Below are 12,615 nucleotides of genomic sequence, written 5' to 3'. Positions count from 1 at the left end.
ACAGAAATTAGGTTATCATTTGACTGAAGACTGGCTTTACCAATTAGGCACATGTAGGCGTTTTCCTAATTGAACCAGTTAAATTTGAAGCCCCAAGGTGTTGACAAAAATAATTTTAAAGCACAAATACAATAGACAAATTAAATGGTTGTTACGATGAAAAAAAAAAATCCTTAGATGGGCTACTTAAAACTTTGAGGTAAGTTTCAAAATTCTTTTAGGTTATATGAGGAGTCATCAAAAAGTTCGTGGAAAGTTCCATTTTATTTTTCAATTCCATTTTTCCATGAATTTTTGAAGTACCCTTGTATGTAAGCAAAAACAGTTGATGATGACAGTTCTAGATTAATTCTTCTTTGATGGAAGGTCTGATAACCTTATAGAATGGTCATTTTCCTGCGGTGAGAAAGCTGCCCTCCAGGTCTAGGTTCTATAAGCCTTCTTTTAAAATAGGCACAGCTTCTTGCCAGGCACCCAGGCTGGGAGTCCCCTAAACACCAGCTCTAGCAAAAGCACCTCACTGACAAGGACTTGCCTGAAGAAGCCCTGGCAGGGTTGTGGCAAGCCCAGTAAGGACAGAGAGTGAAAGACTGCCTAAGAGACAGGCTGCTGCACAATGCACAGGTTAGGACCTGACTCCAGCGTCCTGCCTGGGGTTGAAACCACCCCCCCACTAAATAGCTGAGTGACTCTGGCCAAGCTACTTAGCCTCTCAGTTTCCTCACTGCAAATAAGGGTTACCTCTCAAGGCTTCAGTGATACTTTAAAGTGCAAATTTCATAGAAAATACAGCCCTGCCTTCTAATAAATGCTCAATACATGCTAGTTATTACTATTACTCTAAGATGGAGGTGGTCATTAGAATTTTCAACTATTGATTTTGGACCACTGATTGTTCAAAATATGCAAACCCTCTGTTCCCCATTTCCCACTCTGGCAGAGAGCTCCTAATTCAGGCAATGGTGAAGGGTTTGCATACGGGCAGGCAATCCTGTGAAACAATCCCTGGGGAGTTCTGATTTGCACACCTCCCTCTGCCCTTACCTCCAATTTTTATACAAGTTCTTTGCATTCATAGCTAAATAAAGCAATTATATTGATGCCCCATGAAGGTCTTCAAACTATAATTATATAACATCATGTGCTATGAGCAACTTTTGAAAAGAAAAATGGATATGTTAGAATACAAAACAGAAAGTCACAGAAACGGGAAAGAAAAGACACCCACCTATTAGAAGAGAAAAACTGGAAGTTATAAGGCTCAAAGGCAGAATACATGCTCAAAGGGACACAATGGGGGAAGTGTTAGAGGAAGTTTTGAAAATCCCACTTACGATGCTGCATGAAAAGACCGCAAAGCACTTCTCTGTGTCCTGCAGGTCAAAAAGGCTTCATGCCAAGTGAGTGCGTGCGAGATGTATAGATACGGACAGGTCATACATACTTTTAAAAACTTTACACTTAAAAATCCATTATGAGTAACTGTATTAAAACAAAAGATCTCCTTAATTCAAATGGAGGACACTTACCTTCCACATCTCATCTAAATACTGGCCATTATTTAGTCAGTGGTGAGGATGTTAGTTTATGCCACAACTGTTTCTGTGCTGACTGCAATCCACACAAACACAGTAGAAGACAGGCCAAAGGATGCAGTTAACATGCTGTGCTCCCTTCCCAGGTTAACTCAAACAAGCCTCCGCATGAGCAATCTACCTGTTTTCCTTCTGGGATTCTGCTTCCTTTTCTTTGGTGACTAAGAGAGAATCCTCAAAGTCATAGGAGAAGAGGTGAAAGGGGCTGTGGGGCACGTAGGGCAGCTTGTCTATGGTCGGCGATGCTTTCAGGGAGCCATGGGTGGTGGAAGAGGGCCGAGAAGCCGAGGCAGGGGTTGGGGGTGGCAGGAGCGCAGGCCAGGTGGCCTCAGGCTCCGAGGACCTGCTGCACAGGGGATTCCCCGCTGCACTGCCGGCTGGAAGCCTCATTCCCTGAGAGGTGGCGCTCAAGGCAGCTGGGGATGCCAAACTCTCAGGAGTAGCATCCTTTCCAGTGGTGTTCTGCTCAGAGGCAGGGCTGGACTCGCCGCTGGCCCAGCAGATAGGAGAGAAAAGGACGGGAAGAAAAGAGATTTGGGAGAGAGGGAGCAAATGTTAGGAAAGAGAGAAAGACACATAAAAAAAACCCACTACATTATGATCACTTACTTCGGATTCCAACTGTGCTTCTTGAAGTGCAGCATAAAAGCCCATCGCCAGAAGCTTTGGTTTGCCCAATCAATCTTGGCACCCTGGGCTTGCCAATCTGGGAGGTGAGGCTTGCAGGGTGCAAGGAAGCATCTCCCAGAGCAAGTCTGGCTTTGGGCATCCAGAGGCTTTTGGGAGAGATTTAATGGAGCCCCAAAGGCTCCTCTGTACCTGCCACCACCACCCCTCAAGTTTCTCCTGCTGGTTGTGTTGGTACCTGAATGTGCACAATGTGAACTTCATCTCTTTGTCTTGGTCAAATAGACGATCTGTCCTCTTGCTAATAAAGCCCAACCTTGAGAAAGAAGTATCCCCGAAAGCCATATACTTCAGTAACTGCTTTCAGAGGCTTTCTTGAAAGCAGATATAGATAAAAGGAGAAGAAATGCCAGCAAGGAGTACAAAGAGAGGCATCTTAAAGGAGGGGCCAGGGCAATGAAGACAAATTTTGCCCATGTCATATTTCCCTCAGGGCCTACCACTAAGCCCTTGACATACAGACTCCTTCAGAAAGGCCTAATTCTGCCACAGTCACAGTAATAAAAACGTGTCATCACCACACGCACGCATGGTAACTATGGGTGGTGATGGATGGGTTAATTGATGTGACTGTGGTAATCATTACACAATTTATATATATATCAAGTCATAATGCTGTATATCTTAAATATACACAATTTTTGTCAAATATTTTAAAATTAAAAAAACTTTCCATCTTCCGAAGACTGGATTTAGACACTTAGATATTTTCACACACATTTACGATCTGAGAATCTATGTTAAACTCTGCATTTTTCAAAACTACATTCCCTCTCCCAGAGAACTTGACTCCCAGCCATGCCCATATGGGCATAGGATGTGAGCTGTTTTCCTTCCCACCTCCAAGTCAGAGTTCCGCCTGTACGCAAGGGCAGGGACATATCAGTTTCTTGGTTTCCCTGGGACACTGGGAGGACTGCATGCGACCACGCTGCAGAGTGCTCAGCACGGTGCTGGGCACACACCCAGCAGAAGCCAGCAGTGAGGGCAGCAGCCCTCACCAGCCCAACAGGAGTACACAAAAGTCTTTCCCACCACTTTGAGCTCTCACAGGTTAACTCCAGAGAACAAATAACATCTGGATCAAGGTTAATAAATACCTAGGCACTGTCCAGTCCAAGCTCTGGTATTTAATATGCACACCTGTATTTCCTAAAACTAAAACACCTAAACTAGTCTCTGCTGAAGGATGCCCTGAAGCATCAGTTTGTGAATCAGAGACTCTTCAGTGCAAAAGGTAAACTAAACAGTCATCTACCTGTGTAAATAACAATCCTAGGTAAAGACAGCACATCCTCAGTAAGGATGCCCTGGAAGGTTGCCCTTTCCAGCCAGATTCTTCCATCCAGTCTGTAGGAGCTGAACCATGTGAAGACGTGAGGGCTTCAGGGAGGGTGGGGACAGAACATGCACATTTAAGCACACACGGAGCCACACGAGTGTATTTAGTGAGGGTCTACACAATCCCCTTGGCTCTTTCTTGACCTAAGGTGAGACATCAACCCAGCTTCCTACCTTCCGAAGCACTCCTAACTAATCAGTCACCCCCTCAAGCATACTCAGCAGATCAGCATTAGAACAGGCTGTTTCATGCAGATCTTTATCTTCTTATTGTGAAATCTAATTCTCTATCACCAGCTCACTCCTTTCCTCTCACCACACCTCGCTGGCTTCTTCTATCACATTTCCAAAGCAGTTAGTTCAGAGAGGATCCTATGACCCCTGCGGGAGTCTCAGAGTGCGCAATGAACACTCATGTGCACTGATGGCCGGGCAGAGGAGTGTCAGCAGCTAAGAATCCCATTAACTTTGAAGTTGTTATGAGAAAGATTTTATTTGAATTCAGCCACTATACTTTTGTTTCCTTGAAAAACACCTAAGAGTAAAAATGTCAATTTGCAGAAGCAATCAATTAAGTGAAGGAAGCTCTTCCATTTTAGAATTATTTTTGGAAATTAAAAAATTATGGGGCCGGCCCATGGCTCACTTGGGAGAGTAGAGTGTGGTGATGATAACACCAAGTCAAGGCTTAAGATTCCCTTACTGGTCATCTTTTAAATAAATAAATAAATGAAATAAAATAAAAAAATTAAATTACCCTTGAGCAATTTTTATTTTATATATATATAGACATCATTTTGAGAAAATAGCTACAAAATTTTAAATATCTGGTAAGGTGCCTGAAGACAGAGAGAATGCACCTTAGAGAGGTGAGCAGAGTGCAGCAAACTCCCCAAAGGGCTGCAGTTATGTTAGCAGTTCTGGGCATGAAAATAAATACTGGGATTTTTTTTAATGCTGTATGGGGCAGAAAATGTTTCTGTCCATCTGAATAAATAACAGACTCGAATCATTAATAAAGTAGTTACCTGCACATTTTAGCTAATATTGTACTGGTAAAATTAGTGGGAAGAAGGAAAAACACAGGGGTCTTCTTACTCTAATGCTGAAAAGGGCTCAGATCTTCCTAGCAGAGATTAATTTTTTAGTCACTGGCTGAACTAAAGCACTCAGCGAGGGAGGGGACAATGCAGAGAAACCCAATTGGGTGATTTTTCCATGCAGTGTGGTTAGGAAGGCAGGGTTTGATAAAAAGGGCAGTTCTCTAACGAAAACGTGCTCAGTTGTTTCTACAAAACTAGTCATTCTGTGGCTCTGTGTACAGGGTAAGGAAAGGTTTGCCAGTGGGAGCTAGTGAGGAAACGGGGAGACTAGGAAAGATGGTGGCAAACTAGCCATGAGAAAGGAGCCTCGGGATCCTAGGGCGAGCATGGCAGGGTCTGGCCCTCGGTACCTGTCCTTGCCCTGACAGGGGGCATCGTTCTCTCTCTCTTCCTCTGAATTGGGCTCCGTGACTGGCTGCTCCTCTTCCTCCTCCTCATCCCTGAGACGAGGCCAGGAAGAAAGAAATGCACACAGAGACAAGATGGAAATTGAGGTGAGCATTATAGACAAACAGGAAGATGAAGCAAAACAAAAACAAAAACAAAAACCCAGCTGGCTGGAATGAAAAAGAGCTCACTCGGTCTGTTAGGAGAAAGGAGACAATTTTGACATGGGGAACTGTAAATATGGGGTGGAAATGCAATAGCCTCAAAGAGGCCAAATTTCTTTGTCCGGTTGGCTAAATGCTACTACCCTGCACCTCCCACGCATGATTTATAGAGGCTTCTGGCTTTGGGAAGGCCTCCTATGTGGTTTTTCACATCCACACAGAATCATCCAGTAAATGTTCTTGGTGATGACCAGTTCCTGCAGCAACCGCTGTCCTCGCGTCTTCACCGCATCCCTCCTGCTTAGAAGCCATTGAGAGCCGAGCCAATCAGGCACTCACTAACCTCCATGGTGGACATGTGGTTTTGGCATGCCATGCCCTCAATCTCAATGAGTGCGGTTCAGGGGTCAGATCTACCCCCATTTCAAGGGTGGGGAAAGAGTCTAGACGGAGCCAATCTATGTCACCCTGGGATCTCTCCTGGTGCCTTCAGGGATGACTCTCTCTAAGGACACCCTGTGTCTGGAGCTGCCTGGAGTGGCTAGTGGAGGAAGGCTGCCTGCAAGTGAAGCCCACCCTAGAAAAACAGAGTTGAAGGGGGAGATAGAGAGGAAAGCATTCCCCATGTCAATTTTAATACCTTTATCTACCAGCTCTGAAGCTCCATCCTGGCCTTTCAGTAATGGAACATAAATTCTCATTCTTGCTTAAGATAGTTTAAGTTGGGTTTTGCCCTTGCAGCTAAATGAGTACAGACTAAAGACATTGATAACTGGATCATTACCCTCCTGTGACCTAAGTCTTGTCAACATCTGACTTATGTCACCATCCACATGGAATACCTGCTCAACGCCCTGCTGGGCTTCTCAATCCCTTGCCTTCCGAACCCCAGCGACCTTCACCTTTCCTGACAGCCCCTCCCACTCCGGACACCATCATCATACAGAACCAGACCCCCTTGGAATCTTACATCCAAACCCCCATTCATTCAAATCTCTCATTCCTTTCCTCTCACTAAAGTTCTTCTTCAACTTCATAAAGACTGTCCATCCTCTACTTCCTAAATGTCCACCAACACCTTCTTGCCTTCAGTCCTTAGGAATCCACCATTTCTCCCTTCAGGCATCCTTTTGCCTGATCTTTAAGTCTTTTGTCCCACTGTCCATGAGCTGTACATTTTCCTTTTAACAAAAGTATAAAATACATACAGAAAAGTACACAAGTCACTGAATTTTTACTAAATAAACACACCCATCTAACCAGCACCTCCTTAATGCGCCCTTCCAATTGTTCCACCCCTTACCCCCCACTTCACATCAAGTAGCATAAGTTGTCTTTGCCGTTTTTTCTTCTCTATCTAGAAGGAATCGTATTGTGTCTAGATTCTTTTGTTCGATATTACACTTGCAAGACTCATCTACATTGTTATGTGTTCTTGAAGATTATTCATTTTCATTGCTGTATAATATTTCCCTATACAAAAACACCACAATTTTGTTGATATTTGGGTAATATTAGTTTCAAGTTATTCTGTGTAGCACTGTTACGAGCACTGTAGTGCATTTCTTCTGGTGAATATATGTACATATCGCACCATATATCTAGGGATGGGATTCTGGGTCATAAGATATGCTTGAGTTAATCTTTATTAGAAACTGCTAGTATTTTTTTTTTAAATGATTGGACTAATTACACTCCCATTAGTATATGAGCATTCTGGTTGTTCCACACCCTTGCTAAGATTTGATATTTGTCTATTTTATTTTACACATCTGATTTACATGTAGTGACGTCTCACTGTGGTTTTAGTTTGCCTTCCCTGATGACTAGTAAAGTTGGACACATTGTCATACTTTTAACATCCATTTGAATATCCTCATTTTTGAAATGTTCAAGTATTTTGGCCACTTTCAAAAAAAACAAAACAAAACAGATCATCCTTTTCTTTCAGATTGGAAGAAGTTCTTTATATAATTTGAATACAAGTCCTTTTACGTTTATATGTGCTGCAAATATCTTCTCCCTCTCTGTGTGTTGCACTGGCATTCACTTCATGCCAAATTCTTAATCTCCACGAGGTCCTATTTATCTTTTTTTTTTGTTTGTTTGATAGTTAGTACCCTTGTGTGCTGATTTAATATTTATTTACATCAAAGTCTTAAAGATATTCTCTACGTGTCCCTCCAAAAGCTTTATTACACTACCTTTCATATTTAGATGTGCAATCCATCTGGAATTCAGTTTTGTGTATAATGTAAGACAGATGTCAGATAAAGTTTTTCTCTATATAAATATACAACTGGTCTAAAACCATTTAGTAAAAGAGCCATCTTCTGCCCACTTCATTATCTTTATCATAAATCAGGTGAATATATGAATATATATACATAATATACATAAAAATATATATTTGTGGATTTCCAGACTTTTCTAACCATTGGTCAATTTGTCTATTTTGGCTGGAGTACCTCACTATCGTAATTACTATAGTTTTACGGTAGATTTTGACATTGCACAATGTACATCCTTGGCCCTTTGCATTTCCATGAGAAATTTTGAATCAGCTTGTCAACTTCCACAGAAATCTTGCTGGACTACCAATTGGAATTATATTGAATTCATACACAAAACTGGAGAAGAACTGACATCTTTACATATTGAATGTTTTAATCCATGGCTGTGGTATATCCTTTATTTAGATCTAATCTTATTGCAGTCTTCTTTAATTTCCCTTAATGTTTTAAGGTTTCAGTAGAGGTGCTAGATATCTTTCGTTAAATTTATTTCTAGGTATAAATTTTGATGCTACTGTACATGTTATCAATTTCCAAATTCCATTTTCTATTTATTTGTCGATGGCATAGAGAAACACAATTGATTTAAATTTATCTTGTATCCAGCAACTTTAATAAATTTATTAATTGCACTTTTCATATAGATTCTTTTGATTTCATCTGTAAGTAATGACAGTTTTATTTGCTCCTTTCCAATTCTTATGACTTTCTTTTTTCTCGCCCTATTACACTTGTTAGATCCTCCAACATGATGTTGAACTGAAGTGGTAACCGACAGTGAGCATCCTTTTCTTGTTCCAAATCTCAGGGGAAAGTATGAGGTTTGCCACAGATATTTTCAGAATATATTCTTAGCCAGATTAAAGAAGTTTCCTTCTAATATTAGTTTGCCAAGATTTTTATCACACATGAGTGTTAAATGATTTTTTGTCAAATGATTTTTTAAAATATAGCAAGATAATCATATGATTTTTCTCCTTTTTTCTGTTAATAGAGTTACAAAGACCACTTCTTTTCAAAAAATGTTAAACCAACCTTTCATACCAAAAAGAAATCCTATTTTGTTGTAATGTAGTACCGTTTCATACACAGCTGGATTCTATTTGTTAGTATTTTATTTAAAAGTTTTCACATATATATATTTTTTAAAGAAATTGATCTGTAAATTCCCTTTCTTATCATGTGCTTGCCATGTTTTGGAACCAAGGATGCAGGCCTCAAAGAAGTAGGTAGAGAGGGCGACAGCTGAGGCATAAATGGATCTGGAAAAGATTAAAGCAGAAGATTTGGCTGTACTTGGTGACCGATTAGATGTGGTAGAAAAGGAAGAGAGAAGCATTGACAAAACTCTACAGTTACCTGTCTCAGGAACCTGGACTGGAAGTGCCTCCACCAGAAACAAGGAGACCAAGGAATAAGGGCAGCCTCCCTCCTGCAGTGCCAGAAGTCACAGACCCACACATCTCATCTGTTCTTCTGAGCTTGGCACAGCACGCTCTCACACACCACCACTCCTTACCAGCCTCAGCCCCTTCTTCCTCCACCTGCACCCACAGCAGCCAAGTTAAGCACTGTACCCACAATTTCCAGCCTGAGGCCACCTTCCTCAGCTTGATCAGGAGTTTGCAGATGTTGTTACCTCTTCCTCGCCAGTGCATGGGCTTCTCCTCTTTAAAACAAAACACTGAGCTCCTACCTCTAAAATGGCTTGATTCCATTTACTCGCAGGTAAAGTTGGAGAGGATCTGGAGCCAGGCTGCCTGGATCGTTCCTGGAGTTCTGTCACCCTGGGCCCTACTTCGCTTATTCCCACATGGGGTAGTAACTGTACCTGCCCTAGGAAGATTGCATTAATGTATAAAAGCACTTTGATATGGCTTGGCATATCCTAAGCAAATCGGTTTGTTTTAGCTATTGCTATCATCCTCATCAACATCTTTGGGTCCTCTGAGGAAATCTCTTCCTACCCTCACCAACGGACTCTCAGAACTCTGCTTGCCTCCCTAAGGAAGAGGGCACAGGACTCCACAAAGCATTCTGCACCACTGACCGACAGCGACACTTTCCCTTCTGTAACTTCCACCTATGTCAGCTCTGTCTTCTCGATCCCTCTCCCTTCCACGAAGCTGTCTCACAGATGCTTGAAGACAGCTATCCTGACCCACATCCCAAGCTGTCTCTTCTTCCAGTTCAACATCTTCAGGTCCTGCGATAAATCTTCATATGTCATATGTGTGCTGTAGCTTTGAGGTCAGGAGTGGCAGGGCAGGACCAAGGGCAGGCAGCATATGACTCACTTGGAGGGCCGCTTCCAGAATGACCTGTGGTCAAAGCACTGGCCTTGCCCTATAATTCAAAGGAGTGAAAAAGAAAATACCCTCTTACAGGGCACAGAACTTTTTATGCTCGGTTTTATTTATTTTCAGCCTATGACAAAATCAAACTGAATGATTTTATTCTAATAATATCTGAGATGGAAGAATTGATTAAGATAATTTTGCTTTTCCCCAAGCTGGATTTTCTTTTAAAGTATAAATTAATTTTATTTATATTCGTGCTAAAGAATTCTGGGTGTTTGTCCTTTAGCTTTCAAATACCTCTACAGGTATTTTGCTTGTTTTTGATGGATTAGGAGTTACTCTGGGGCATAGGCCTATTCTGAATCCAGTAGGTATTATCCTTTTTACCACAAATAGTCCCAGGTTTGAAGCCATCCTTTTCAAGTTGGAAAAGCAACCCAGAGGCGCACAGCCTGACCCATTCTGTAGGGCATAGTTTCCATCCAAGTCAATTTAACTTTCCCAAATTTGAGTCTCAGGCTAATGTCCTATTTCTTAGGCTTCAAAACACAAACAAAAAGGATAATGAATGTTGCTGAGCTGTTGCAAAAGCACAATACAAACACTCAAAACAATATTAAAGCATATTCTAGGAGTAAAGCAATTAAGATGAAGAAAAGTTGAGCAATGAACTAGGGGAAGGCATTTGCAATACATTTAACAGACATAAACTCATATCAAGAATATGTAAAAATATACTTTAAAAATCAACAAAAACACAACTGTGGGCAAAACAGTGGGCAAAATACATAACAGAGACAATAAATTTGTATGAGGAGATACTTTAACTTCACTATAAATCAGGGAACCATAAATTAAGGCCACCATGAGCATATCATATAAGTACTTTGCAAAATTGTCTGATAGTACCAAAAAATACCAAAATTGTCTGAAGAGAATGTAAGCCCAAGAAGGAACATATGATATACATATATATATATTTTTTTTTACAAAGTTCAAAAAAGAAAAATTGCATAATGTATTTTTAGTTATACACATGTGTGTGATAACTCTAAAAAAAGCCCCACAAGACAACGATAAAGACTTATTAAGAATGAGTTACCCAGGCCTAGGGATAGGAAAGTGAGAAGCCTACCGACAGATGTAAGTCAGGAGTAATGCTCTAGTTTTTTAGTTAGGCCATAGTCTTGCTGATATTCTTTATATTAACAAATAAATATTGCATAAAAATAATCTAGAAGAGAGTCACATATCTACATTTATTAATATTCATGTTAATACTGTATAAAAATAATTTAGGAGAGAGCCATACATCAATCAATGATGATAATGTGTCATGAATCAAGGTCTCATGATTAATTCTGTACAATTAGAATTTTTAAAGTAAAAAACAAAAGAAAATTATTTTAAAAGCAAAGCAGTCTAACTATGGAGCTCTATTTCTCTTTATTCAACAGATATTTTATTGAGCACTTATTTTGTGCAAGACACTGGGAAACAGTGGTTAACAGAGGTTTCCACCCTTGGATTTATAGATAGATGAGGGAGAGGATAGTTAAACAACTAATTGTACCAGAAAGTATTCAAACTGGAGGGCCTAAGTGGCCTGGAAAGACTTCCGCAGTGCTTGTAGGCCAAAAAGGAATTGACCAGGGGACAAGATGGGATTTTGCACATAATATTCTCCTGCTCAAACCTACCTACTGACCTCAGGATCAAGTCTAATTGGCCTAGCTCATCTCTAATCCGTTATCTCTCCAAATTCATCTCCCATTCTTCCTTCATGAACTCCCACCCCAGTCTTAATCAGTCTACTTATTTATCAATTTTCCACCCAACACCAAAAGCACTTCAGCCTCGGTCCTTACAGTAGTCATTCTTCCTGACTAGTTACTCCTCCTGCTCTGTTTCTCTAGGAGACCCAGCCATGGCCCCAGCCCCTAAAGACATCTAGGAAACACTTGCTGCCTGTTGCAGTTCTTTGCCACTTTGGACCCAGCATGGTGTTCAGCACAGAGGCAATTGCTATGGATGGTCAATAACAAGACTGGTAAGAACTTGGAGGTCACCTAAGAGATGTTCCCATGGAGCAGATAAGAAAGACGAGTTTCAGACAGGGCAAGATCACACAACTTGACAGTAAGAACTCCTCTCCCTAATGTCCAGGCCAGAGTTCTTGCTACCATGCCAGGTTCCTCATGAAACTGAAGCAGATTCTAAACTGGTTTCATCACACTATCATCACTGCACTGTTCTTTCTAAGCCATAGTCTCCTGAACTGAGCTTGCCAAGCCTCCTCATGCAAGACAGACAAAATAAAGCCATTTGCACAGCCCTCTAAAGTAACAGACAAGGCTGCTTCTGGTTCCCAGAAGCCATTCCAGGTGTCAAGCCACCCCAGACTTGCCTATTTGTCCTGAAGGTTGAGTAGATCAGTGTCTTGACACAGGTATGACCCATTTGTGGCAACTAGTTGGAAACCTCTGTCTTAAGATTTAGATAGCATGCAGACATTTTAAATGTCCCACTCAGCTCTGCAAAATGCATATGACTTATATCATAATTAGATGAAAAAAGTATTTCATAGAAATATTTTGTTAAATTTATGACAAAGAAAGTGCCCCTTGAGCTTGGTCTGTAGCACTCAGTTACTGAAAACTTATACTATAGTCTGAACTTAGCCTCACGGTGACTCATACTTTCTGTTAACTTGAAGGCTGTTTCTAGGTTACCCAGGGCCTAAG

General features: G+C 41.1%; 1 protein-coding gene across 2 annotated transcripts in view; it reads right to left on the bottom strand.

Moving 5' to 3' along the window:
* The window catches only part of FHOD3 (formin homology 2 domain containing 3), a 478,616-nt gene that overhangs the window by 123,216 nt on the left and 342,785 nt on the right, over positions 1-12,615 (bottom strand). For both annotated transcript variants that reach the window (XM_063076795.1, XM_063076796.1), the window contains 2 exons: positions 5,077-5,166; positions 1,717-2,085 (listed from right to left, as the gene is read on the bottom strand). In XM_063076795.1, coding sequence (XP_062932865.1) covers positions 1,717-2,085; positions 5,077-5,166 — 459 coding nt within the window. The remainder of the gene's footprint in view (positions 1-1,716; positions 2,086-5,076; positions 5,167-12,615) is intronic.

The sequence above is a fragment of the Cynocephalus volans genome, chromosome 13 (genome assembly GCF_027409185.1).
Source record: "Cynocephalus volans isolate mCynVol1 chromosome 13, mCynVol1.pri, whole genome shotgun sequence".
NCBI lineage: Eukaryota > Metazoa > Chordata > Mammalia > Dermoptera > Cynocephalidae > Cynocephalus > Cynocephalus volans.
The sequence above is the reverse complement of the archived record's forward strand: the minus strand, read 5'-3'. Positions and strand labels throughout refer to the sequence as shown.